A 27,859-nucleotide genomic window follows, 5' to 3' on the forward strand; every position below is an offset into this window, starting at 1 on the left:
CAGTTTCTGGGGATATGGACGTGGGCTTGAGGGGTCACTATTCTACTTACCACAGGTATCAAGTTTTGTTCTTGTTTTTCTTTCCTTATTCTAGAGAAGAGTAAACTTTTAAAACTGAGGACTTAGGAAAATCTTTCCTTTTGCCCCCAAGCTCATTTAGATTTCCACCCTCAGAAAAGAAAGAGAGAACTACTTTCACGAAGTTCTACCTATATCTCAGGATGAGTTTTTTCTCTCACATGCCACTGACCATTCACTCAAAAAAATACTTGAAGGTTTTCTAGATACCAGACACCTGCCAACCCTACAAAACAATCACAACCAAATAGCAAGAGGAAAATCATGGTATATGGTGATCGTTCTTTTTCGAAGGTAAGAGTTTTTTAATTATTATTATTTTATTTCAAAACCTACTTACCTTGTTGGAAGTACACTAGAAGCATGATATCTTTTTGAAAATAATGTTACTAATTTTCTAAAGTGAGGAACCTGTAGGTGTGTTTGCTATAGAATATTCTCAACCCTTTAAATAATCACAAATTACTAATTAAAAGAAATAACCCAGGGCTTCCCTGGTGGCACAGTGGTTGGGAGTCTGCTTGCCAATGCAGGGGACATGGGCTCGAGTCCTGGTCCAGGAGGAGCCCACATGCCACGGAGCGACTAAGCCCGTGCGCCACAACTACTGAGCCTGTGCTCTAGAGCCTGCGAGCCACAACTACTGAGACTGCGTGCCACAACTACTGAAGCCTGCATGCCTAGAGCCCGATCTCTGCAACAAGAGAAGTCACTGCAATGAGAAGCCCACGCACCACAACGAAGAGTAGCCCCCGCTCGTCGCAACTACAGAAAGCCCACGTGCAGTAACGAAGACCCAGCAACGAAGACCCAATGCAGCCATAAATAAACTTATAAAAATAAAGAAATAACCCAGGAAGATCCCCAATGAAGAACAATAACTATTTTAAAAATCCCTTTATTTGTCAGAATAATCAGAATCATTAATACATGGAACCAGAGGTCAAGATGGAAATACAAGCAAAGACCAATACAAGATTTTCTTAGGAAAATGGTTTTTTAAAGCCTTAAAGATTATGGAGCAATTATGTGTTTATCTATATATATAAATGCATCTTTTGATGCCAAGTTATTAATTGCAACAGTTTCTTGCCAAGAATGCATGTTATCTGTCACCTGGCTTATAGCCTCGGCACCTTTGGGAAACGTAATCATAAAACCAAAAACTGCCAGGGCAGGAAGGAACTGCAGATCGTGAAGTCCAACCCACTCGTGTTACAGATTAGGGAACAGGCCACCCTGGGAGATGCAGCGACTTGTTCAAAGTCCACCAGTGGTTCAGCTGGAGCCAGAACCCTAGGCTCCAAACCCCCAGGACACTGCTTTTCCTACTGGTCTGTTAGGGAAAGGCAGAACTCTCTATCCATTCATCCAACCATCTGTCTTATCCATCCATCCACCCACCCATCCACCTATTCATTCAAAACACATTTGCCAAGTGCCCACCACATGCCAGACACTGTTCTAGGGATGAGACCACAACAGAGAACAAAACCAGCCAAGTCCCAGCTCTCAGGGAGCTTCCTCTCTAGGGAATGAAAAGATAACAAATATATACTTATCTCAGGTGGAAAAGGGGTTAAGAAGGAAAATAAAGCAACATAAGGGGATAAAGAGTGCTGGGAGGTAGTTGCTGTTTCCCACACGAGGTCAGGGACAACCATATTGATAAGGTGAAACTGAGCAGAGACTGAATTTGCAGTAAAATTTAGTGTACACTTGGGATAAAAGCTAATTATAAATGGCAGGGACATGGTGAAATACTAACAGAAAATTCCAGAAAAGCTCCTGAGGTGTGACCGAGGATGTATTGGAGGGGAGGCAGGTGGGAACAGGTAAAATAAGAAGGAAGAAGGTGGCTTGAACACCCGAGGAATGCTGGCGGTGACAGTCTGCAGGCTGCTCACCCGAGCAGGATGTGACTGCATGAGGAACCCCTTGCACTTATCTCTCCCGTGTGCCTGGTACTTCCAGGGGGTGCCCTTGATGACAGGTCCCTGAAACTGAGGGGTGAACCTGAGCAGAAGTGACCAAAGAATTGAGGAAATGATCCAGATTCTGAGAGGGGGTGGAAGTGGAGAGACCAGCAAGACCCTAAAACCCAGCTTATTTGAAACAAGGAATGCCCGCAAGAGACTAAGATATGGTTCAAGCAGTCAGGCTAACTGTGTCGCAGGAAGCATTTTGCAAAGTTCTCTTTAGGCTTTTTTGTAAGCGGTAGACTGTGCTGCTGCACCACCTAGAGGCTCAAAGTAAGATTGCAGCTTTAGGAGAGCAGAGTGGGATCATCCTTGTTTCTGGACCGGTAGTTTGGGCTTCTGTGGTCCCTTCCCAAAGACTACCTCTTGTTGTAATAAAACGCTATATGCTCCAGGGTCGGTTACCTGTGAACCCCGTTGGAGAGGCTGCAGGATATCTGCCGAAGGGCTGTGCCTCCAGCCCTGCAGCTCTATGACCAGTCCAGCCTGGCTGGGGCGTTCATGGGTACCACTGTCGAGAGCAAGCTGCCAACATGACCGCCTTAGTCCAGAGCTCAAGCATCTCAGTTCCTGTTTCTTCACACTGAATCACAAGGCAGCGTCTCAGGAGATCAGCATTTCCCCACTCCCGGCTGAGGACCACACTGGCCATGCTGCAGCTGTGCCCTTCTTCAGCATTCCCTGGCTAAATGGTGTCCTTTCATCTGCTGGCATTTACTCCTGCTAATGGCTCTGGTTCTGGCTTAAAGCCTCCTCTCCCTCCATCTCCTTCCCTCCCCTGCCCCACCTCCCTCCATCCTCTCCCTCAGATCCAGTCGCTTTGCTGGGCAACAGGCACTTCTGGTTAAAACACCAGGGTAGGAGGGGATAACCTAGCTGTGTCAGGAGGTGGGGTGGGAGTCCAGATGTAGGAATACAGACGAGGAGATTCAACACAGACATAGAGACAAGACAGGCCATGGCAATAACTTCTCTTTGACTCTCCGTGGATAGCAGTCTCCTCCCTCACCCTCACCCACCCCAACTCTAAAAGGCTGACAAGCAGAAAACCTAGGTAATGTGTATGTTTTCCAGGGGACAATTCAGGAGACACAGAAGAGTTTTCTGCTTTTTCCCCTTAATCTTCAGTAGTGCTTAAACATCATTTTTCTTCAAAGCTGTTTTTGGAAACATTTCAGAAAACACCTAATTAATACACCCCACAGCCCCTTTGAACAAATTCTGTTGGGTAATCTGTTTTGAATGAATTGTTTTCAGTGTGAAATTTTAGAGTGTCATATAAAGAATGTGTATAATGAGGAAAAACAATAAACTGAACATCCAGGGACCTCCCCCTCATAAACAGAACATTACTGGTACCTTGGAAGGCTCTACTGCATCCTCTCCCTGGCCCCCATCTCCACAGGTAATTCACTATCCGGAATTTTGTATTAATTATTCCCTTATATTTTTATACACATATACACATATTTGACTGTAAATGGATGTATGTATTTATACATATGCGCATGTATGTATATATAACAATCTAACAGTCATCACGGGGGACTGATTCCAGAACCCCTGTGGATCTACAATATCTACAGATGCTCAAGTCGCTTATATAAAATAACATAGCATAGTATTTGCATTTAACCTATGCACGTCCTCCTGTATACTTTAAATCATCTCTAGATCACTTATAATAGCTAATACATGTAAATTCTATGTAAATTATTGTAAACACAATGCAAATGTTATATAAATAGTTGTGGACACGTGACAAATTCAAGATTGCTTTTTGGAACTTTTTGGATTTTTTAAAAAATATTTTCAATCTACAGTTGGTTGAATCCGGGGACACAGAACCCACAAATATGGAGGGTCAACTATACGGTTTTGCCTGTTTTTGAACTTTCTGTAGATGGACTCATTTTTATTTTTCTGTGTCTTGCTTCTTTTGCTACGTCTTTGCAGTGCAACTGTGTTGAAGCATGTGGCTATCATTCTTCTTCACCATTGTATAAAATTCCACTGAATGAACATATCACAGTTTATACTGTTGATAAATATTGTACATGCCCCCGATCTTCATAAGCAAGATTTTCTCTAGAGTTTATATCTGACACTGTTGTGTCATAGGGCACACACAAGTCCAACTTAACTAGGTAATAATCATTTTCTAAAGCGGTTGTACTAATTTCACAGATCAGGTTGCCCTGGAAACAAACTAGGGTGCTCCTGTGAAGGAAGTTTATGGGGGAATTTTTTTTCCTTTGTTCCTTTGTACAAAACTACAAAGGATGGAGAAAAAAATGCAACCATAACTCCCAAGCAGTAGCCTTCCTGCACTCTTTATCGTTCCTGCTGTAAACGATGCTGCAAAAGGCTCACAGCTTTTTACTTCTTGCATAGTAGCACCAAGAGTGACTTCTTCCGTCTTTCATACTTTAAAAAATGTGAGGTAATTCTTCAAGCCCTGTCCCTCACCCCCCTCTCTATCCCAGCTAAAACACAGATCACAAATCATCCCAATTTGCAATGTGCAAAACTGTTTAAATGCCATTTGTCACAACTTCCCACTCCTTTTGAAATCTTTTTCCTTTTTAGAATTACAGTCTAAGGAATCTTGCTTACTGTTGCAAAGCATTTTTTTAATTGTTTTCTTGGTGACTGGGAGGCACTCGTACCCAAGCCATTATATGCTATCATTATTTCCTAGCGTTCTGAAACATTCATGAAAAGCTAGAAAATCATTCTCTAATTCCTAGGCTTAAAATACTTACAATGGAGTCAAATTCCATTAGTTATAAACAACCGGCACCTAACTTTCAAGTGCCTCATGCTACATAGCATGACAAAGGTCTGATCTCTATATCCTATGGAAGAAGTGCTCAATCCAGGCCAGAGTTTCCTAACATGCTCACGTTCAAGGCAATCACAATATTCCACTGATACTTTGCACTAAAATCCACAACAAATTGAGCAAATAGCCTTCCAAGTCATTCTGTCAGCATTCAGAGGCAACTGAATAAGAACTTAGGATTCACTGTCCTATTAAAAATATTCCTAGCTTCCGTTCTTCTTGAAAACCATGTTAGAAGCACTGAGGTTGTTCAATGTGCCTTCTATCACAGCAATTCCACTTCGATACCTTTGTACTTTAGTTCATTACTGAGTATGTTAACAAGATACTACAGATTGATAACCAAGGCCAGGCATTTCTTAAGTTTATTGAGGAATTCTTAGTTGGGAGAGAAAGATCACAGACTTAAACAACTGGAAAAAGATAAAAGAACAATTAATTGCACATTATTACAAAAGTAATTTCTGAAATGTTTATTCTGAGCCACTGCTAAAACAAAATTTTAGTTCGTATTTTGGTAAATGAACATATTAAATTACTGAAAAGCAAAAAAACAAAAAGTTACTGTTATGCAAGATCTTAATGTAGTAATTCAACACAAACAGCTACAATTACTCAAAGCTGCTTTTGCTCTATATCTGGTATATTAAACAAAAATGTGAATTACTTTTAACACTGCACAAGTAACCAAAGGTAGTAAATCCAGAAATATTAAAACCTGATATTAAATAGTATTCAAACATTTCAACAAAAACAAAACAATGAACTTCTAGAACTATAATTCTACCCATGTGAAAGGAATGTACATGGATGGTTTAAAAAAATAAATAAATAAATAAAGTGACAAGAGTGACCAACACTGTATCTGCATCTTCAGAACAGGAATACAGTGAGTGAGTAAGTGTGTGCAGGGTCTTCTAATGAAAATGAGAAAAAATGCATTTCATTTTAGTACAATTTCATAATTCCCACGGAAGCTCTAACTTGCATGTGCTGGTGACAGGTGGACAGGGTTTTAAAGTGGAAAGTATTTTCCCTACACCCTGAATATGGATGCATTACTTTTTAAAAATTCTGTGGAAAGTTTCCCTTGAAAAAACAAATTTAAAGCAATAGATTGATGGGAAGTTGATCATTTTAATTGTGGAAGAATAATATTTGCTAAATAATTAACTAAGAAGACATCTGCATCTAGACTCTGATGATGAGTCAAGGTTAAACTTTGCATTTGGGGAACGTGCATGATATCAAAGTCACGTGGGTAAACTAGCTTCCACTTTATACCTGATGCATTTAATTACGTGATTAACTTCTCCTACCAGTAAAATAAAACCTTTATTTAAGCAAAATGAAAGTATTATGAATTGAATTAATTCACATCAAATATCTGAAAGGGTAAGTGGAACGTTTTTCAAAATATGAAGATGTTATCACATATATTCACTGAGTGAATATTCTTAAAGATTTTATTACTCCATTAAATTGTGTCACACCATCCAATAGATACTGTAATTTTCTTCCGTGTCATTCCTTTCGTGTAAATCAGGAAATATTTTCAAAATCAAAATAATACCCAAAATATAAATGTAATTTAATCTTGGCTTGGGAAAAGAAGAATATGAAAGAAGTGCTCCATTTCAGTCTGAAACAATGTTCTAAAAACCCCGTCAGAGGCCTCCTTCACTTTCTTTCCACAGATCCTTCAATGGTTCTGAAACTGATAAAACAGAGAATTCAACCCAAAGCACAACACAACTTTAACAGTTCTGAATATCATATTTCATAAGGGCCAAAGTGTGCAGAATGGCAGTATTACACTGTCATAATAAATCTACTTATGCCAAGTATATTTTTAACAAAATAAGACAGAGTCGTCCTCAACGAACAGACCTGTTCTGAAGGCTGAGCAACCAAATAGATCTACAACGTCTTTGGAAAAAATCACAAAGTGCCTTTAAACAAAGTAAGTTTAGACTGTTCTTGATTAAAAGATACTGTTATAAACTCCAATGTTTTCTTTCCATATATGGAAGCTTAACTCCCGTTTCTTTTCACATCTGCCAACACTTAATATTTTTCTCTTCACCCCTGCACTGAACTGACAGAAGTGTGGAGTTCCACTGTGATTAGTACTATGCATGCTAGTGTCTAAGGACTGGTCTGTCAGTCCGCAGTGGCTGAATAAGGGAATTCTGAATCCATCACAGCTCCAGATAATGCAAAGAAAACAAAGATATGAGGAAAATCTTACCATAAGAGAAATAAACAAACATTTTCAAGTACAGAAAGTTTTACAGAACTAATACATTGTCACTTTAGCTTAAAAGAAATAGAGAACTCAGTTTTGCTGTTAATAAAACCCGTACATACATCGAAGTCAACAAACACAACTTGATAGTTATACACTTGTAAAAATTCAATCTAAGCTTAATAACCAATCAATCTATGTCATAACAACCTGGTTCCTAACTTTAAAAAACCCAGTCCAGTGCTGCTGCATATCAAGTTCTGAGAAGCTAAAGACAGACAGAGTCAATTCTGGTTATATGCATTTCCTGCATTTCTCCACCTTAAAAAAATACCTGAAGAAACTTCAGGAAAATTTATTTTTAAGGCCTGCTCTATTGCTTTATCTTAAATTGAGAAAAAAACAAAGCTTACACAGTGTAACCTTGAAATATTTAAATAGATTTTGGTATTTTTCTTAAAAAGCAATAAAATAATTTCTCTACTGTAATTATAATTCAAATTAATGTAAGTGCCCTTATTCCTTGTCCCCTGGTGGGTGCTATGTCTTCTATACTTTGTGCAGCTTCCAGAACAGTCAGTGCTCAAGAAAAAAGAAAATGTAACAGAGCAAAACCAAAGCCTCCCACAAAAAATGATTTACTCTAGGGTTACAAAATCTGCTAATGGAAGAACCAAAAATGCACACACACATACCCTCACATACAAAACACAATCCCGGTCCTCCATGCAGGTCAACTCGCAGTTACTAAAGACAAGTAGTAGAAAATGCAGAGCCCAGAAAGACTGCATCAGAGGACTTTACAAAACAGTGCAGATACACGTTACTGGGGACGGGATTCAGGGGAGGGTCCCATTGTTTTCTAGAAAAAGCTTATCTTTGCTAAAGTGGGGTGTTTTTTTCCCCAAAATCCCAACAGTGAAAATAATTATTGGGCTTCTAAATGCATTTCCAAATTAACATTAAGTTTTAAAATGTCAACATGTTTTGCACCTTTATTTTCATTTATAGGATAAGTTGGGGACCCAAAAGAGTGAATAAGAAATAAAAATTCTTACTGCACAATCTTTATAGACATTTTATTTTAAAGCACCTTTTTAATGTTAACAGTGGGTTTCTAACAAGAAAAGAGTAAAATAAAAGAGGGCACCAACCACTAGCAAGGTAAAGTTCTCCTTTACGCACGCGCACGCACGCACACACACACACACACACACACACACACTTGCTTTCATGCCAGAACAATTGGTAACATTAGCAAATAATGTCATTTGATGAAAGGCTGGGGAAACTACCACTTATGATATTTATAGAAACCTAAACTACTTATGTTTCTAAGAAATTAAATAACTTGGGGGATTCAAAAAGCTACCAATAGGTGAACCATGAAAATAAAATTGACCCTTAAAAATAGGACAGAAGATGTCAGAAAAAAAATTAGCCTCGATGATATTTTCTGATGTGAGATTTGTTATTAACAGGATACCATTTGCTTGCAAAGGAGCAAAATATATCTCCCTATCCCTGTCACCCACCCTCGGCCACCTCAGTGCAAATTCTAGCAGCACTATTTGGATGCAAAAAGAATGCTGTCAGTGAATGTCCCTGAAAGCCTTCAAATACATGTTCTTAGGGTCTTAACACACTACACATGTGTATAGAAGAATAAACGAAGATAATATTTGAGAGATTACAAACGTTTGAACTATATATACCATGTGATGACACAACGCACTTAAAAAGCTATATTTACCTTCCTCCCAATTCACTTTAAATATTAATATTCACTATTCAAATTTTACCCTATGCATCTTTATCTGTTCCTTCCTCTCTCAAAACAAATAATAAAATATACTGGTTTGGAGTTTGTTCTATGCATTTTTCAAGAGCCAATCAAACAGGGACTCAGCTCTCTCGTCGTTGGACGTCTTCTCCATCGCCTCATAGTATTTAAGCACAGCCTGCAGGAGGTCTCCCACTTTCCAGCCTTTTTCTTGTAATCGTCTTGAAAGCTAGTAAGAAAGAAAGGTTAAGTCAAACATCAGGTAAAACTAAGAATCCTGGTGTTCGCAGTAAAATACTGTTTCCCAGTTGGAACAAGGTCTTTTCCCCTAAACCACCACTCTTTACACAAATTAAACATTTTTCCTTCCTGGCTTTTATAAGTACTCTCCTCCACAGAATGACACTTTGGGATTGCTGGAGCCAGAATCCCACAAACCTCACCCAGCAGATATACGCCCTCTGTGTGGGCGTACAGAGGCTACATTTCTACAGGAAATTCTTAACCTAACTAAACACATCTGCCATACCCTCAATTAGGAACATAAAATAATAAAGACAATGTCAAGTTTAATAAAAGGATGTGGATTTTCCTTCCACAACACATAGTGTGTTTTTTTCCCTGGAATACGCACTCTAGCCTCAACGGAAACATGGCTTTCTAAGTTAAGAAATGTTAATGTTTCAAAAAAAAAAAAAAAAGTAAATAAATATTAAATACTGTGGTGATCATTTTGCAATATATACCAATATCGAATCATGTTGTACACCTGAAACTAATATGATGTTATATATCAATTATAGCCCAATTTTTTTTTAAGTAAATAAATGTACGTTTAAATAAACTATCACCACCAATCAGAACATGTCTTCACTCATTTTTTTTCTACTTAGTTCTGTAAAAACTAATTTTTTGTAATATAAATATGCTTAACCTTTTTAAAAATAGCTTTACTGCAATATAATTCACATACCATACAATCACTCATTTAAAATATACCAGTCAATGGTTTTCATTATATTCACAGAGTTGAATGCAACATCATCACAATCAATATTAGGACACTTTTATCACACCAAAAAAAAAGCCCTACCTGTTAATCATCACTCCCCACTCCTCCAAACCCCCTCAACTCTAGACAATCACTAATCTACTTTCAGTCGATAAGACTTGCCTATTTTGGCCATTTCATTTTAATGGAATCATAAAATATATGGTCTTCTGTGACCTGGCTTCTTTCATTTAGCATAATGATTTCAAGTTTCCTCCATGGTACAGCATGTCTCTACTTCATTCCTTTTTATTGACAGATAACATTCCACTGCGTGGATATTCCACATTTTATTCATCCATTCATCAGTTAATGGACATTTAGGATATTTCCACTTTTGGCCTATTATAACATTGCCATGGACATATGTTTTCATTCCTCTTGGGTATATACCTGGGAGTAGAATTGCTGGGTCATATGATAACGCTGTGTTTAACTTTTTGAGGAACTGCAAGAATGTTTTCTTAGGTTACATGGGGATGAGGTTCCCTTACCCCAGCACCATTACACTCAGCTCTGCCTAGGGACTTCCTCAGCCCTCAGTTTATCCAAGACTAAATAACGTGAAAATGTTTGCCTCCCTAAGGCCAGTTCTAATACTTTCCCTACGCATTCTTTCTCCTTGACAATTCACGTCCTGAGCATCCCTTTCTGTCTTATTTTCTCCTTCTGCCTCAAAACAGAAATCTACACTGGAAAAATCCAAGAAGTATAAATAAAGACAACAAAATACAAAAAAAAAGATTTTACATAATATCTTTTTCACATACTTCTTTCAACAGTATCTTTGTAAATTCTGAACCAGGAATCAAGAGTAACTTGATTCTTCCTTTTTTGTTGTTATTGATCATCTTACATTGGTTATTCTTTGGACTACTCTATATTACATAGTAAGATTAAACCAAAGTTCTGATAAGGAAAATTCTTGGACAAAAACCTTAAGACTGTAAACTAAAAATCTTGACTGATAAGGTAGTTGGGGACTTCCCTGGTGGCACACTGATTAAGAATCTACCTGCCAATGCAGGGGACATGGGTTCGATCCCTGGTCTGGGAAGATCCCACATGCGGCGGAACAACTAAGCCCACACGCCTCAACTACTGAGCCTGTGCTCTAGAGCCCGTGAGCCACAACTACTGAGCCCACGTGCCTAGAACCCATGCTCCGCAACAAGAAGCCTGCGCACCGCAACGAAGAGTAGCCCCCACTCGCTGCAACTAGAGAAAGCCCGTGCACAGCAACAAAGATCCAACACAGCCAAAAATAAATAAGTATATAAATAAATAAATTGATATAAAAAAAGTAAGGTACTTGGCACACAGTAAGTTATCAATAAAAATATCCTATTAGTGCAACTAACCTGAATGTTCCATTATTAGAACCCTATTAAATGCTCAAAGTAAACTACTGTCCCTTATTAAATGTTTAAATGTTTACTGGCTTTTGCTTATGCCAGCTTAGTGCTTATTCATTAGTGCTTATGCCACTAATGAAACTGGATTAACAGAAGAGACACACTAATTACTAGGCACAATTATGAAGCAATTAAATACACAGAATAACTATTTTTTCATATGAATACATGAAATGCTTATTTTTTTAAAAATTAATTTTCTTATTAGACATCAATTTTATACACATCAGTGTATACATATCAATCCCAATCTCCCAATTCATCCCACCACCACCACCACCACCACCACCACCGCTTTCCCTGCTTGGTGTCCACACATTTGTTCTCTACATCTGTGTCTCAATTTCTGCTCTGTAAACCGGTTCATCTGTACCATTTTCTAGGTTCCGCATATATGCGTTAATATACGATATTTGTTTTTCTCTTTCTGACTTACTTGACTCTGTAGGACGGTCTCTAGATCCAACCACGTCACTACAAATGACCCGATTTCGTTCCTTTTCGTGGCTGAGTAATATTCCATTCTATACATGTACCACATCTTCTTTATCCATTCGTCTGTCGATGGGCATTTAGGTTGTTTCCATGACCTGGCTATTGTAAATAGTGCTCCAATGAACAATGGGGTGCATGTGTCTTTCTGAATTATGGTTTTCTCTGGGTATGTGCCCAGTAGTGGGATTGCTGGGTCGTATGGTAATACTATTTTTAGTTCTTTAAGGAACCTCCATACTATTCTCCATAGTGGCTGTATCAATTTACATTCCCACCAACAATGCAAGAGGGTTCCCTTTCCTCCAGACCCTCTCCAGCATTTGTTGTTTGTAGATTTTCTGATGCTGCCTATTCTAACTGGTGTGAGGTGACACCTCATTGTAGTTTTGATTTGCATTTCTCCAATAATTAGTGATGCTGAGCAGCTTTTCATGTGCTTCTTGGCCATCTGTATGTCTGCTTTGGAGAAATGTCTATTTAGGTCTTCTGCCCATTTTTGGATTCGGTTGTTTGTTTTTTTAATATTGAGCTGAATGAGCTGTTTATATGTTTTGGAGGTTAATCCTTTGTCCGTTGATTCATTTGCAAATATTTTCTCCCATGCTGAGGGTTGTCTTTTTGGTCTTGTTTATGGTTTCCTTTGCTGTGCAAAAGCTTTTAAGTTTCATTAGGTCCCATTTGTTTATTTTTCTTTTTATTTCCGTTACTCTAGGAGGTGGAACAGAAAAGATCTTGCTGTGATTTATGTCAAAGAGTGTTCTTCCTATGTTTTCCTCTAAGAGTTTTAGAGTGCCCAGTCTCACATTTAGGTCTCTAATCCATTTTGAGTTTATTTTTGTGTATGGTGTTAGGGATTGTTCTAATTTCATTCTTTTACATGGAGCTGTCCAGTTTTCCCAGCATCACTTATTGAAGAGACTGTCTTTTCTCCATTGTATATCTTTGCCTCCTCTGTCATAGATTAGTTGACCATAGGTGCGTGGGTTTATCTCTGGGCTTTCTATCCTGTTCCGTTGATCTATATTTCTGTTTTGGGGCCAGTACCATATTGTCTTGATTACTGTAGCTTTGTAGTATAGTCTGAAGTCAGGGAGTCTGATTCCTCCAGCTCCATTTTTTTCCCTCAAGACTGCTTTGGCTATTCAGGGTCTTTTGTGTCTCCAAACAAACTTTAAGATTTGTTGTTCTAGTTCTGTAAAAAATACCATTGGTAATTTGATAGGGATTGCATTGAATCTGTAGATTGCTTTGGTTAGTACCGTCATTTTCAAAATATTGATTCTTCCAATCCAAGAACATGGTATATTTCTCCATCTGTTGGTATCATCTTTCTTTCATCAGTGTCTTATAGTTTTCGGCATACAGGTCTTTTGTATCCCTCGGTAGGTTTACTCCTAGGTATTTTATTGTCTTGCAATGGTAAATGAAAATGTTTCCTTAATTTCTCTTTCAGATTTTTCATCATTAGTGTATAGGAATGCAAGAGATTTCTGCCCATTAATTTTGTATCTTGCAACTCTACCAAATTCATTGATTAGCTCTAGTTTTCTGGTGGCACGTTTAGGATTCTCTATGTATAGTGTCATATCATCTGCAAACAGTGACAGTTTTACTTCTTCTTTTCCAATCTGTATTCCTTTTTTCTTCCCTGATTGCCGTGGCTAGGACTTCCAAAACTATGTTGAATAAGAGTGGTGAGAGTGGACATCCTCGTCTTGTTCCTGATCTTAGAGGAAATGCTTTCAGTTTTTCACCATTGAGAATGATGTTTGCTGTGGGTTTGTCATATATGGCCTTTATTATGTTGAAGTAGGTTCCCTCTATGCCCACTTTCTGGAGAGTTTTTATCATAAATGGGTGTTGAATTTTGTCAAAAACTTTTTCTGCATCTGCATTGAGATGATGATATGGTTTTTATTCTTCAATTTGTTAATATGGTGTATCACATTGACTGATTTGCATATATTGAAGAATCCTTGCATCCCTGGGATAAATCCCACTTGATCATGGTGTATGATCCTTTTAATGTATTGTTGGATTCTGTTTGCTAGTATTTTGTTGAGGATTTTTGCATCTATGTTCATCAATGATATTGGTCTGCAATTTTCTTTTTTTGTAGTATCTGTGTCTGGTTTTGGTATCAGGGTGATGGTGGCCTCATAGAATGAGTTTGGGAGTGTTCATCCCTCTGCTGTATTTTGGACGAGTTTGAGAAGGATCGGTATTAGCTCTTCTCTAAATGTTTGATAGAATTCACCTGTGAAGCCTTCAGGTCCTGCACTTTTGTTTGTTGGAAGATTTTTAATCACAGTTTCAATTTCATTACTTGTGATTGGTTTATTCATATTTTCTAGTTCTTCCTGGTTCAGTCTTAGAAGGTTATACCTTTCTAAGAATTTGTCCATTTCTTCATGGTTTTCCATGTTATTGGCATAGAGTTGCTTGTAGCGGTCTCTTAGGATGCTTTGTATTTCTGCGGTGTCTGTTGTAACTTCTCCTTTTTCGTTTCTAATTTTATTGAGTTCTCTCCCTGTTTTTCTTGATGAGTCTGGCTAATGGCATATCAATTTTGTCTATCTTCTCAAAGAACCAGCTTTTAGTTTTACTGATCTTTGCTATTATTTTCTTTGTTTCTATTTCATTTATTTCTGCTCTGATCTTTATGAGTTCTTTCCTTCTGCTAACTTTGGGTTTTGTTTGTTCTTCTTTCTCTAGTTCCTTTGGGTGAAACGTGAGATTGTTTATTTGAGATTTTTCTTGTTTTGTGAAGTAGGCTTGTATAGCTATAAACTTCCCTCTTAGAACTGCTTTTGCTGCATCCCATAGGTTTTGGATCATCATGTTTTCATTGTCATTTGTCTCCAGGTAGTTTTTGATTTCCTCTTTGATTTCTTCAGTGATTTCTTGGTTATTTAGTAACATTGTTTAGCCTCCATGTGTTTGTGTTTTTTACGTTTTTTTTCCCTGTAACTGATTTCTAATCTCATAGCATTGTGGTCAGAAAAGATGCTTGATATGCTTTCAATTTTCTTAAATTTACTGAGGCTTGATTTGTGACCCAAGGTGTGATCTATCCTGGAGAATGTTCCGTGCGCACTTGAGAGAAAAGTGTAATCTGCTGTTTTTGGATGGAATGTCCTATAAATATCAATTAAATCTGGTCTATTGTGTCATTTAAAGCTGTGTTTCCTTATTAATTTTCTGTTTGGATGATCTGTCCATTGGTGTAAGTGAGGTGTTAAAGTCCCCCACTATTATTGTGTTACTGTCGATTTCCTCTTTTAGAGCTGTTAGCAGCTACCTTATGTATTGAGGTGCCCCTATGTTGGGTGCATATATATTTATAAGTGTTATATCTTCTTCTTGGATTGATCCCTTGATCATTACATAGTGTCCTGTCCTTCCTTGTCTCTTGTAACATTCTTTATTTTAAAGTCTATTTTATCTGATATGAGTATTGCTACTCCAGCTTTCTTTTGATTTCCATCTGCATGGAATATCTTTTTCCATCCCCGCACTTTTAGTCTGTATGTGTCCCTAGGTCTGAAGTGGGTCTCTTGTAGACAGCACATATATGGGTTTTGTTTTTGTATCCATTCAGCGAGCCTGTGTCTTTTGGGTGGAGCATTTAATCCATTCAGGTTTAAGGTAATTATCGATAGGTATGTTCCTATTACCATTTTCTTAATTGTTTTGGGTTTGTTTTCTTCTCTTGTGTTTCCCACTTACAGAAGTTCCTTTAGCATTTGTTGTAGAGCTGGTTTCGTGGTGCTGAATTCTCTTAGCTTTTGCTTGTCTGTACAGCTTTTAATTTCTCCTTCGAATCTGAATGAGATCCTTGCTGGGTAGAGTAATCTTGGTTGTAGGTTCTTCCCTTTCATCACTTTTAAGTATATCGTGCCACTCCCTTCTGGCTTGTAGAGTTTCTGCTGAGAAATAAGCTGTCAAGCTTATGGGAGTTCCCTTGTATGTTATTTGTCGCTTTTCCCTTGCTGCGTTCAGTAATTTTTCTTTAATTTTTGCCAATTTGATGACTATGTGTCTTGGTGTGTTTCTCCTTGGGTTTATCCTGTATGGGATTCTCTGCATTTCCTGGACTTGGGTGGCTATTTCCTTTCCCATCTTAGGGAAGTTTTCGACTATAATCTCTTCAAATATTTTCTCGGGTCCTTTCTCTCTCTCTTCTCCTTCTGGGACCCCTATAATGTGAATCTTGTTGCATTTCATGTTGTCCCAGAGGTCTCTTAGGCTGTCTTCATTTCTTTTCATTCTTTTTTCTTTATTCTGCTCCACAGCAGTGAATTCCACCATTCTGTCTTCCAGGTCACTTACCTGTTCTTCTGCCTCAGTGATTCTGCTAATGATTCCTTCTAGTGTTAGTTTTCATTTCAGTTATGGTACTGTTCATCTCTGTTTGTTTGTTCTTTAATTCTTCTAGATCTGTGTTAAACATTTCTTGCATCTCCTCGATCTTTGCCTCCGTTCTTTTTCTGAGGTCCTGGATCATCTTCACTATCATTATTCTGAATTCTTTTTCTGGAAGGTTGCCTATCTCCACTTCATTTAGTTGTTTTTCTGGGGTTTTATCTTGTTCCTTCATCTGGTACATAGCCCTCTGCCTTTTCATCTTGTCTATCTTTCTGTGAATGTGGTTTTTGTTCCACAGGCCGCAGGACTGTAGTTCTTCTGCTGTCTGCACTCTGGTGGATGAGGCTATCTAAGAGGCTTGTGCAAGTTTCCTGATGGGAGGGACTGGTGGTGGGTAGAGCTGGCTGTTGCTCTGGTGGGCAGAGCTCAGTAAAACTTTAATCTTCTTGTCTGCTGATGGGTGGGGCTGGGTTCCCTCCCTGTTGGTTGTTTGGCCTGAGTCGACCCAACACTGGAGCTTACTCGGGCTCTTTGGTGGGGCTAATGGTGGTCTCTGGGAGGGCTCACACCAAGGAGTACTTCCCAGAACTTCTGCTGCCAGTAAGACCCTATTTCTAATATGGATTGATTCATTCAGTTCTACATCAGTGACCCAAGCATTACAGAGTGTAAAGACCATAAGTCATATGACTCATCCTTTCCATGGTTTATTTCCACAAACACTATCACTTGCCCAGAAATAACTATAATTTTGTAAATCTCTTATTTCCCCCAAGTTCTTTATGATTGATTTCCTTATTTCCAGTGCATTTGACTTGAAGTCATAGGTCCATCCAATTGATAAGACAGGAAACTCATGAAATGCTTATTAAAGGCACCTAACTGAAAATTTTGGATGTGCCAGGCAGTAGATTAAGCATTTTTTTTTTTTTTTTTTACAGTATTATACTTAATCCTCACAAACCCCTGCAAGGTAAATTCTATACTCATTTCCACAGTACAGATAAAGAAACTGAGACTGGTGAACTTACCCAAGGTTACACTGCTAGAGAGTGGCGGAGCTGATACCTGAGCCCAACCACTGGACTCTATTACCTGAGCATTTACCCACTTTCTATCAACCATGTGACACAGAACATCATATACCGTGTCCTCACAACCACCCTATGATGTAGGTACTTACTTGTATAAACTCCTTCTTTGCAGAGTCATGAAAATAAAGTTCTGCAACTTCGGCCTCAGAGGCAACGAGCCACTGAAGAATAATCCTTAGCTGGGGGTCTACTGTGCATGGCTCCGTGTCAACATTCGTAATTAGCAGAGTATTTCCATCTTGCTCTGAACCTAATATTTAAGTTGAAACGATATGAAGTGAAACTCATCAATTCAACTCTCAGTGCTCTGCTTTCCAAGGACATATAAGCATTTTCCATTTGTTAAGATTCCAAGGAATTCTGGAAAAAAATTCATCTTTTCTTAATTGTACCATAACATCAACTAAAGCATTACTTTGAAAATGCAAAATAATGCTAAAACAAAGGAACAGCTTTGATCATTTGTGACAGCACAAATGCAAAACTCTATTCTGAGGTATTGAATTCAAGAGCCAATTCACGAATACCATAATTTGTGTCAAAATCTAATCTATAGGTAAAGCCGAAAAAAAAAAAAAAAACTAAAATGCTACAATCAAAATATAAATAAAACGCAAATAAAAACCTCAAATAAATATATTAAATGGACTTTAAGAAAGCTTTCTGAACTAAGAGAAATAGCAGCAGCAGTGAACACCTGTATTGCACATATTACATCCTAAGTATTGTTTTAATCTCTTTACATATACAAACTCCTTTAATCCTCACAAGCACCCTGTGAGGAGGGAACTGCTATCATCTCATTTTACAGGTGAGGAATCTGAGGCAGAGAGAGATCCAGAGTCTCACAGCCAGAAATGGCTGAGCCAGGAAATAAACGCAGGCAGTCTGGCTCCACGCTCTTAATCACTTCACTCTTTAGGCAAAATACGAAAAAAAAAAAAAAAACGTCATATGCAACCACTTACTTCCCAAAAGCTAAACCAGGGAATTTTCTGATACACCCCTATTATAAGTAAGACACTGTTCTCAAGTTTATTTTTTAATGAAAATTACGATTTCAACATAAAGAAGATGAATCCCTGTTGACTATAAAACTAATGCCCGTGGACCAGTATCGTGTGTTTAACACTGCTGCTTAGTGGTGGGCCTCCCACACAAGAGGCCAGCAGCGGGGCATGCTGGCAGACATGGCACCAATTTGCAACAGTAATGGACATTTGTTGGTGAATGTCCCTGATTCTTTTTTTTACAGTTCGCAGGGCATTCTAGACCACTACCAATCATTTTTAGGATTCGTATTGACCCCTAAAACTTTTCATTTAAAAAAAATTGGTCCACACTATTCTCTTAGCATAAATGTATTATCATTTCCCTCCTCTCTCCCCTCTGACTTTCAGTCAAAAATGGGTCTGGTAGACGACGGTACCAGACACAGTCTTTGGGCCACTCTGTAAATTCTGCAGAGGTCATGGGGTTGAAGTGTTTTCTGTACCACTGGACTTCTCAGTTCAGGGTTCCTGGTTGCCTGGCCTAAGAGTGACTTGTGTCTTTGGAGAGGTTACTCAACCCTAGCGAAAAGTGAAAGAACTGACATCCTGCAATTACAAACAATAACCAAAAAAATGAAGTTTGTTGCCTTAGGATTTCCATAATTTTGAATCATTTATAAATATACATCAATCCATCTAACTTACCAATTTCTAATTTAACAAATTTGAAAGTTAGCTACGATTTTCTATATAATGAGAGATGACTATAATCTCTAAAGCTGAGTAATGACATATCTACATATAATTAACCTCCCAGTTTATTCCTAGTTACAAAAAAAATACTGAACAGCCTGTGACCAATGGTATCTAGTATTTATATCTTTGGAACCATGTTCATCAAAGGAAGAAACGAATATTTTCCTCAAATATATGTGTGAGTGTAAGACTGGAATTGAGGGAAGGAAGAATCGATTTTAAAATATCTTTTTTATTTTTACTTCTTGATTTATGTAAGGTTGACAGCAAAACAAACTGACGTGTGATATAATAAATTATATCTCATAATGTAAGAATTTTCTATTTTGAAAAAGATAATTATATGAAGAGATTATCATGAATTTCTCTCTCAAATAATTGAATAATTCTTTTAAAGTAGTTCGGTCTTTACACTGTTGAGTACTTCCTTAGTTTAGCAATCAAATAACACAAACTGCTCAGCAAAGGATCTGACACTGGTTAGATTAGTCAAGAATACCTTGATTTGGAATATTTCTTCATCTTTCAATTCCTTTATTTTATTATCTGTACAATAAGAAATTTGGACAAGAACTTCTCTTGGGTCTACTCTAGTTACAAACTTTTGTAATTTTAATGGAAAACAATTTAAAAATAAATCAAAGTTTGTTCCAACAAATATTATTTCAAGTTACACTGAATAGTTTAAATGAATAATATTGTATTGAAGGGATCCCAAAAGACATTAATAACCAAAAGGGAAGGGGAAAAATACCATTGTGAAATGTAAAATGATTTTTTTTCTCAGTTATTATTAGAAGTCTTCAGTTAGTAGTTCCCATTTAATCTGACTTCATATAGGTTATTATAAATGTCTTTTATTTTTGTATGTCTGTATTGCTTAATATTCCAACTCTAGTAAAATCTTATAGCAAATAAATCAATGAATTTAAACAAAACAAAACAAAAAAGATTACCCTGGTTTGTAATGTAAAAACCCTGATTTGTAACAACCCAGCGCCTCTCTGATGAAAATGTACAAACACAAACATTAAAGACTTTTCTAAAGAACCTTATAAAAATACATGCAAAAAACTTGAAAAAAAAATTGTCAGTTAGTTACCTTCTACATCATCCTCATGCTCTTCATCTTTATCATCTGGCCCATCACTTATCGAATGAAGTAGCAGAAGCAGTTAAAAAAAAAAAAAGCTTTAATTAATAATGGTACTAAAGCAAATTCTTAAAACGTGGTAAAAAAATGAATGATACAATATGACATATGATATTTAAAAAGGGGAGAAATGACGATAAAAAGGAAGCTTTGCTTCTCACACCATTTCATGTTAAAATCTCAATTGCAAATGATGCCTAAAGGTAAGTTATCAATAACTGAGAAGTTCTACCTGACCATGATATCTATACAGCGTCAAGTAATTACATAATAAAATTTAATTTAAAATAATTTAAAGCCAAATATTCTAATTTGGTTTTAGATAACACAGCATCTGAATATTGCAGAATGTCATGAATAATTATTTATTAATGCTTCTGCTGATGCCATTTGTATTTTTTTTAACATAGTAAAAAATCATTTTTTTCTATACCTCTCTTATAAATAAAACAAAAACAAAAAACCAAAACAAAACAACAGAAATCCTGTAGGAAGCAAGCTCTTTTTAATGAAACAGTAATTGGTAGAATGAAAAATAGCAAGCAGTGCAACACATGCATAGAATTAACACATTTTGCAATTAGATGTCAGTCACATCTTAGCATAGTTGAATTTTTTCATTAGATGTAAATTTATCAAGCAGAATCATGTCAAAATATAGGAGAAAAGCAGGTTGATACACATTGGCACTGTAACCCACATTTTTTAAAGAATATGACTTCATGCATTAGTGGTGAAAGACTCATCAGTGTTTAGGTTTCTGGACTGGACCAACCTGTCTGATGTTGGAAAGGATAAATTGTCCTCATACAAATCTCCTTCTAAAGCAAGACTGCTCCAGCTACTGCTGTTACCATTACTGCCAGAGGAAGAAAAGAACACAGCTGAACTAGCAAATGAATGGTAAAGACGACCCTGGTTTTCCTTGGAACAGCATGCGTCAGTGGTAACAGCGGATGTTCTGAAGCTGCCACAGTGGGTGCAGCATCTGTGCAGTTTCGTAAAGACCATCGCTGCTACTGTACAAGGTATTTGACAGCTTCAGAGATTTGGGAGTTTTCTTACTTGTCCTCAAAAGTTCACGAAAATTATTCTAAATGTGTATTTATTTTACAGATTAAGACAATGACTTTTAGGACAGTAAATGAATGCATGAACTAAGAAGTTTCACAATGAAATTACTGTCTATGGCAAAGCTTAGGATATAATTTGTAGAAAGCCAATGCTCTTCAGTTTGGATAAAGTTTAAAAACAAAAAAACCACAGGTTAACATTCTCTCAAGTCTTTAGATAGTGCAAACAGTGATGGGCCAGGGTGGTGGTGGAGGATGGGGAAAGGCATGGGATGGCAGACACCAAAACACAGTCCCAAATAGACCTTTTCTGACTACTGGGAGAAAAGCTGTCTTCTGATTTTAAAATACTCTTATTATGTCAATTACCTTCATTTCATTAATTATGTATAATTCAGTAGGTGGCAAATAATATACATTTTCTTCAGAATATTGAATAACCAAGGTCTAATCAAGCATTACACCTGTCTGATCAGCCAGTCACTGACGCCACACAGATACCTTCTCGCGCTGCCTAATCAAAAGAAGAAAGCAACTACATTCTACAAGTGCGGCAAAGCGCTACAACACAAAAAGCAACTGCGTTCAGAAACAAAACTAAATTCAGTTTTTCAGATTAAAATCTAAACATGCAATTTCAAAAAATTCTAATCATTAAAATAATTAGTAAGCACACATTAGTTTGCAGTGATAAGCAGCTATATTTTCCCATATTAGGCTAGACAATTATAAAAATTAATAGTCACACAAACCAAAATTTTGGTTCTAAAAAATGAATTAACATAAAATCATCTTTCATGCACCAGTAAATGTTGACAAGGTTACCAAAAAAGGGAATGATGATTTAAAAGTTCTAAATACCTTCCAGGCCATCTCAATAATTAACATATCCACATTAACTCTAGCACTATCACATTGTCACAAACCATAATGCATTACAGAATAAAAGTTAAAACTGATCAGTGTCTTTTCGACATTATGTTCCAACAAATATAGATCTATTATAAAAACCATTAAACCAACCAGAGTTTTTGCCCATGTAGTCTGTTCCCAGACAAACCAAAAATGAGAAAATACGGAAATACAGAATGGATAGACAGCTGTGAGCCGAAGAGAAAGAGAAAATTAATGATCTCAAACACCATATTTACTTCTATCAATAGAATGATTATCTAAGCACAGGAAAAAATTACAAAATTAAAATTCTTACCCATTTCCACACTAAAGCCATGTATCTTAAGTGTGGTCTCTGAATCTTAAGTGTGGTCTCTAAATCACTTGCTTTAAAATACTCTGAGGGATTTATCAAGCCTACAGAATCTTGGGACCCTCCAATGACCCAGGGAATCTTAATCTCTGGGAGGCGAGCACACCACCAACCCTGGATGAGCCCCACTAAGTTTTTCTTTGTGCCTGAACCTTAAGGCCACACAGCATCATTAGTTCTTATTAATTCTATAGTCAATTAAAACCACAGGTGTTTTTCTGACAAAAGGCTATCAAGTCAGGTTTTCCCCATCCTGAATTCAAATAATTAATTTTCTGAACCTAAATGCATTTACCTAGGTTAAACATTATTAGTTTAGCCTCAGCCTGATTTGGTCTTTTTGAACCTTGGTTCTGTTAATGGGATTACCTTTTCATCTTTGTTTTGAGTCACTCACAAATACTAAGTGCTCTACACCACTAATAAAACAATGCTGAAGGGGAAGAACCAAGGACAGACCTTGGTAGGCGCCTCCCTCTTCTCATCAAATTAGATAACATTCCATATCAAGTCATTCAACCAGCTACAGTCCTCTTAATGCCACTAGCCTCTAACCCTTGTTCTCCCACTTTAACACCAGGATTCTGTAAGCAACAATGTTAACCCCCAACTGAAATTCTAGAAGCCTGCTTCTCAAAGATGAGAGAAGAATTTAAGTGTTTAATATTCTACTCTAAAGTTATGGGAAGGGCCAAATGATGATCTGTGATACTACCCCCACTTCCTGCTACCAGTTTTAAAGACTGCCTTTTTGGATTTAGATTTTGTAAAATACTGGTGGTTTATGTCACATTTTAAGAAATTATGACAAAATAGATACTTTATAAAAATATTAATACGTACTGGTTAATCCAAGCATCAAACAAAATACTCGGAGATGATGTGTTCTAACAGGTGAAAAGCCGTTTAGGCCTTAACAGAGTTAAGCAGCTTCTCTGCTGTTCTAACAGGTGAAAAGCCATTTAGGCCTTTACAGAGTTAAGAATATAAGAAACAACTGTTATAATTAATAAAATATTCCAAAACTATTTTAATGAACAAAGTTAACTGAGAAAATGATATATGAAGTGACTTTTACTGTACAAAACCATGTTTTTATAATGAGTTTATGTATTTTCAGTCATTCAAGTATAAATTGCTCAAGTTACAGTGTTCCTGAAAGGACAAGTAAGGAATCCTTCCCCCAAAAAGATACTACTTTCATGTCAAGAAAATTACAGGGCCATTTCAATGCCTTTTACAGATAACTGTTCTTTTTCCTATCCTTTAGAGAAAAAAAAAAAGTATCCTCTTTAAAGTGAGAAAGAAAATTTTTTCCTCAAAAATTCATGAGAAGTCCAAGTAAAGCTTAAAGGGTATAGAATCAAATGTATGAAGTATTTTTCAAATCAACTATTGGCACATTCAAAGAAAATTAGCTCAGCTAGTTATTGTATTTAATAAATGTCAAAACCATTAGAAATATATTGTCAGCAATAAAATACACTTTGAAAATAACAGATTTTCAAATTCAGAATTTTAAAATCAAACTCAATGTAAATTTATAGCTTACTTCTGAGGTCTGAGTACCTGAACTATGTAATTACATGCAAAATCATAGTCACCTTTCACTTAGATGATGAAAACTACTGCTTTCATCCTGGTGTTCATCTTCAAAACTTAAATTGGACCAGCTACCAGTGCTGTCATCACCAATACTGAGATTCATCTGCTGGCTACCAAAAGACTCAGTTGACTGAAAGTCTTCTATTTCTTTTGGACTGGAAAAAAAAAAAAAAAAAAGTAAGGAAGAAAGAAAGAAAGTCCAAAAGCATCAGATTCTGAATTATAGGACTATCCATTGGATGATAAAGATGACAAAAACAAGAAGTGATATTCAGGAGCTAGACCAGTGGTCCATCTAACCCTTGGTTTGTGTCTGCTAATAAAGACACTCGGCAGGAGAGCATACTAACTTCAAAGTTAGCTGAGGCACCTACACAACATCCCTAACTCATCTTGTTCATCTATTATGGGTCCATCCCAAGCATACCATTTATTTAAATTCTCTTTAAAGCAGTTCATATTTTCAACTGGGACCTCTATGAAGGAGCACAAGTTCCTAAGTTTTTGTAAGACAGTATTTTGTTTGTACCAAAAATCACCCCTTTTCTGGCTTAAGAACAAAAAAACGTAGTCCAAGAAATTCTAGTACTGTCAAGCTTATAATCAAACTAGCCAAATCTCTTCAAGATTTTGAGCTTGGATCATAACCTCTCTCATTTTTTCTCAATGAAAAGACATTTATATTTTTAGTCCCTCTTCACAAGGAATGTCATTCACTGTTCAATTACTGTATTTGTCCCTTCTACATTTTATTCTGGAGTAACAGTTTGAAGTGATATTTTAATTTTTTATTGAAGTATAGTTGATTTACAATATTAAATTAGTTTCAGGTGTACAACACAGTGATTCAATATTTTTACAGATTACACTCCATTGAAAGCTTTTACAAAATAATGGCTATATTTGTTTCCCTGTGCTGTACAATTTATCCCTGTTGCTTATTTTACACATAGTAGTTGGTATCTCTTAACCCCATACCCCTATCTTGCCCCACATTTTTAAACATGAAGAGGGAAAATGCTGGTCTTCTGGTCAAAATCTTCTAGTGGCTTCTCGTCAATCAAAATAAGGGTCCAAATCCTTACAACATACATCAGGTGTGACAACCTCTCGTAACCTCCACTGGTCCCCTACCCTCCCTGGCTCCCGTGCTTTAGCCACACAAGCTTCTCTGCTGCTTCCCCAACATGCACAGTCCCACTCCTTTGCCTGGAACCCTGTTCCGCCTGATTCCCACTTACCTTATTCTCTCTCCACCTTTGGCTCTTTGCTCAAGTGTTACTATATCAGAGCAGCTTCCCTGCTACCTACTGAAAACTGCACCACACCCCACCGGCTGCTGCCCACTGCCACCCCCAGCACTAACTCCCTGCATCTCCCTATTTTAAGATGACCAAGAAAAGAGGCAGTGCTTGTCATGGCTTTGACAGAAGCTACTAAAATATCCGGCATTATCGTGTGGCTTAATTAAATTCCTCCTCAAGAAATGTTCTCTTTCTGTGAGACTAACAAAAATAATCCTACAAACTAATAACGCAAGATGGTCCTGATGTTTTCCCCGGGAGAAAGAAGGTTAAAAGTGAATATTCTAACTAAGGCGTTAGTATCGCTGAGCACAAGACACGGTTACTGAAATGCAGAACACTGCAGGACCATCAGAAAGAACTGTCCCCTTAGATGGTGGCCTATCAAGAGGAGTGATGGCAGGGGTGGAAGTATCTGGAGGATTTTTGCTTTCTTCAGAGCACTCTTTTTAAGAAAACTTACCTTTGTGAACAGAAATAAAAATTTAATCTCACAGTAGTACATTAACATGGTGATACTCAATATTTGCTGTACAAAATTCTCCAGCTGATTCTCTGATTCAGCTTTACCTACTTCACAGCTTTGTAAACTTGGGCAAAAGGGGATTATCCACGCTAAGCCACACCTTCCAGCTCAGTAAACGGTTCATACCTTCCTTCCCTCAAAGGGCTGTTGTGGGATAATGAGACAGTGTCTATGAAAGTAACAGGCCGGCTATAAAACAATACACAAATGTAATAGGGAATATTTTTTGTTAATTTAGGATTAAAAATAATCATATCTTGCTGAACAGGACCTAAGACACAAATGATCAAGTTAACTTTTCCCTTCATCTCAAGACCCGAAAGAAATCGGAAACTTACCTGCTAACGGCCTGACCAACATTCCTCATCGCCGACGTCATTATCTCAGTAGTGAGGCTTTCAGCAAAGATGACACCGTCCTGTCCGATCCCACTCTCAGCTGCCGAACTGGTACTGCTCAGCTCTCTCTCTGCTTTTTCAATTGCTTCCGCAACTATCTTCTCAGCAAGCACTGTCTTCTTATCAAGATCAATGTGAATTTGAGGGACATCGAGACGAAAAACCCTAGATTTCTGGTAGACGTTGCTAAATTTTGAATTAGAAACTGGCTTACTACCAGCAAGTGAATCTGGTCTGGGAAAGTGTGGACATGAATTTCCAGTGCAGTCATGGAGCTCTTTCCCGTCACAATACCTGCAAGTCTGACTTACCAGAGGTGACAACTTTTCTGCATAAATGACCCTATCGGCCGCTTTTGTGGTCTCAGACACGTGGAAGACTGCAGATCCTGAACTCGGCTCTAAAGCGTCATCCACTACTTTGCTAGCATACTGTTCTACAGCTTGAACAACAGTCTCTCCGTAACCACGCCCACTCAAGCTGCCGGTACTGTGGGAAAATCTGTGATTTTGTGAGGAAGGCTGAAGAGACGCGGGAAATTCTGGCTCGAGGTGAGACTCGTCATCTTCGTCGCATCCATTTTTTTCATAAAGGCAAGAATCTGTTAAGGATTTTGGCAAGCCAACTGTAGATGCCGTCAGCTCTCTTTTAATATCTCTTGTAATGTTGTGAGCGAGAGAGGCTGAAAAACTATACAGTTCCAAGCACTCATTTCTGCATGTGTCCCGTGTCCATTCACAAGTCGGGTTTTTATGCAGGTAACCTCCACTTATTTTACTTTGTCTTTTTTTATCTACTCCTTGCTGGTGTTCTTTACTTAAGAAGAGTAACAGTTCATCATTGGTTTTCACCTGTGAGCTTTGCACAGGGAACATTTTTGAGTTGCACTTCATTTTGGCTGTCTTAGATGCTTCTTGTAATCCTGACTTAACAGACCGATAAGCAAGTCTATTGGCATACTGGTCCATTATTAACTCACTATCACCACCTTCCTGTTTTAGTATTTGGATAACGTGACCTGCGTACTCATCTGTCACACTTTCGCAGCTGGGATACTTGTATGTCAGACCTGACAGACAAGAACTTGGTGGTAATGAAAGAATAAACGAATCTACTTCTCCTGGGTGTGCTACAGCCTCTATATCCGTCTTCTCTTCTGATCTATAATCTTGGTCACTATCAACATAACTGTTCCTCTTCTGCCTGAAAAGCATACAACTTCTAACTTCTGCCATTTTTTCAGCTTCTGTAATGACTTCCGCTGCCATATCACCTGCAAAATTGCATAATGTTTGTAAGTTTTCATCTAAGCAATTTAAAAAGTAGGTGATACGCTTCTTTGACTTTGCACATTTAAGCAAGGGCTTTTAACCTTGGGTTCTTGAATTATTTTATTATCCAAATGGGAAGCTGCCAGCTCGGTTGCAAG

The 27,859-nt window shown here is 37.5% G+C and overlaps 1 protein-coding gene across 1 annotated transcript in view; it reads right to left on the minus strand.

The window, feature by feature from the left end:
- Window positions 1–5,323: 5,323 nt before the first annotated feature.
- The window catches only part of AKAP11 (A-kinase anchoring protein 11), a 48,505-nt gene continuing 25,969 nt past the window's right edge, over window positions 5,324–27,859 (minus strand). The window contains 7 exon segments of the mRNA XM_082859796.1: window positions 5,324–9,162; window positions 17,446–17,606; window positions 20,207–20,253; window positions 21,033–21,116; window positions 24,202–24,357; window positions 26,371–27,748; window positions 27,751–27,859. Of these exon segments, the coding sequence (XP_082715922.1) occupies window positions 9,022–9,162; window positions 17,446–17,606; window positions 20,207–20,253; window positions 21,033–21,116; window positions 24,202–24,357; window positions 26,371–27,748; window positions 27,751–27,859 (2,076 nt within the window). The 3' untranslated portion in view covers window positions 5,324–9,021.

This window comes from Leucopleurus acutus, assembly GCF_964270905.1.
Source record: "Leucopleurus acutus genome assembly, chromosome: 18".
NCBI classification, from domain to species: domain Eukaryota; kingdom Metazoa; phylum Chordata; class Mammalia; order Artiodactyla; family Delphinidae; genus Leucopleurus; species Leucopleurus acutus.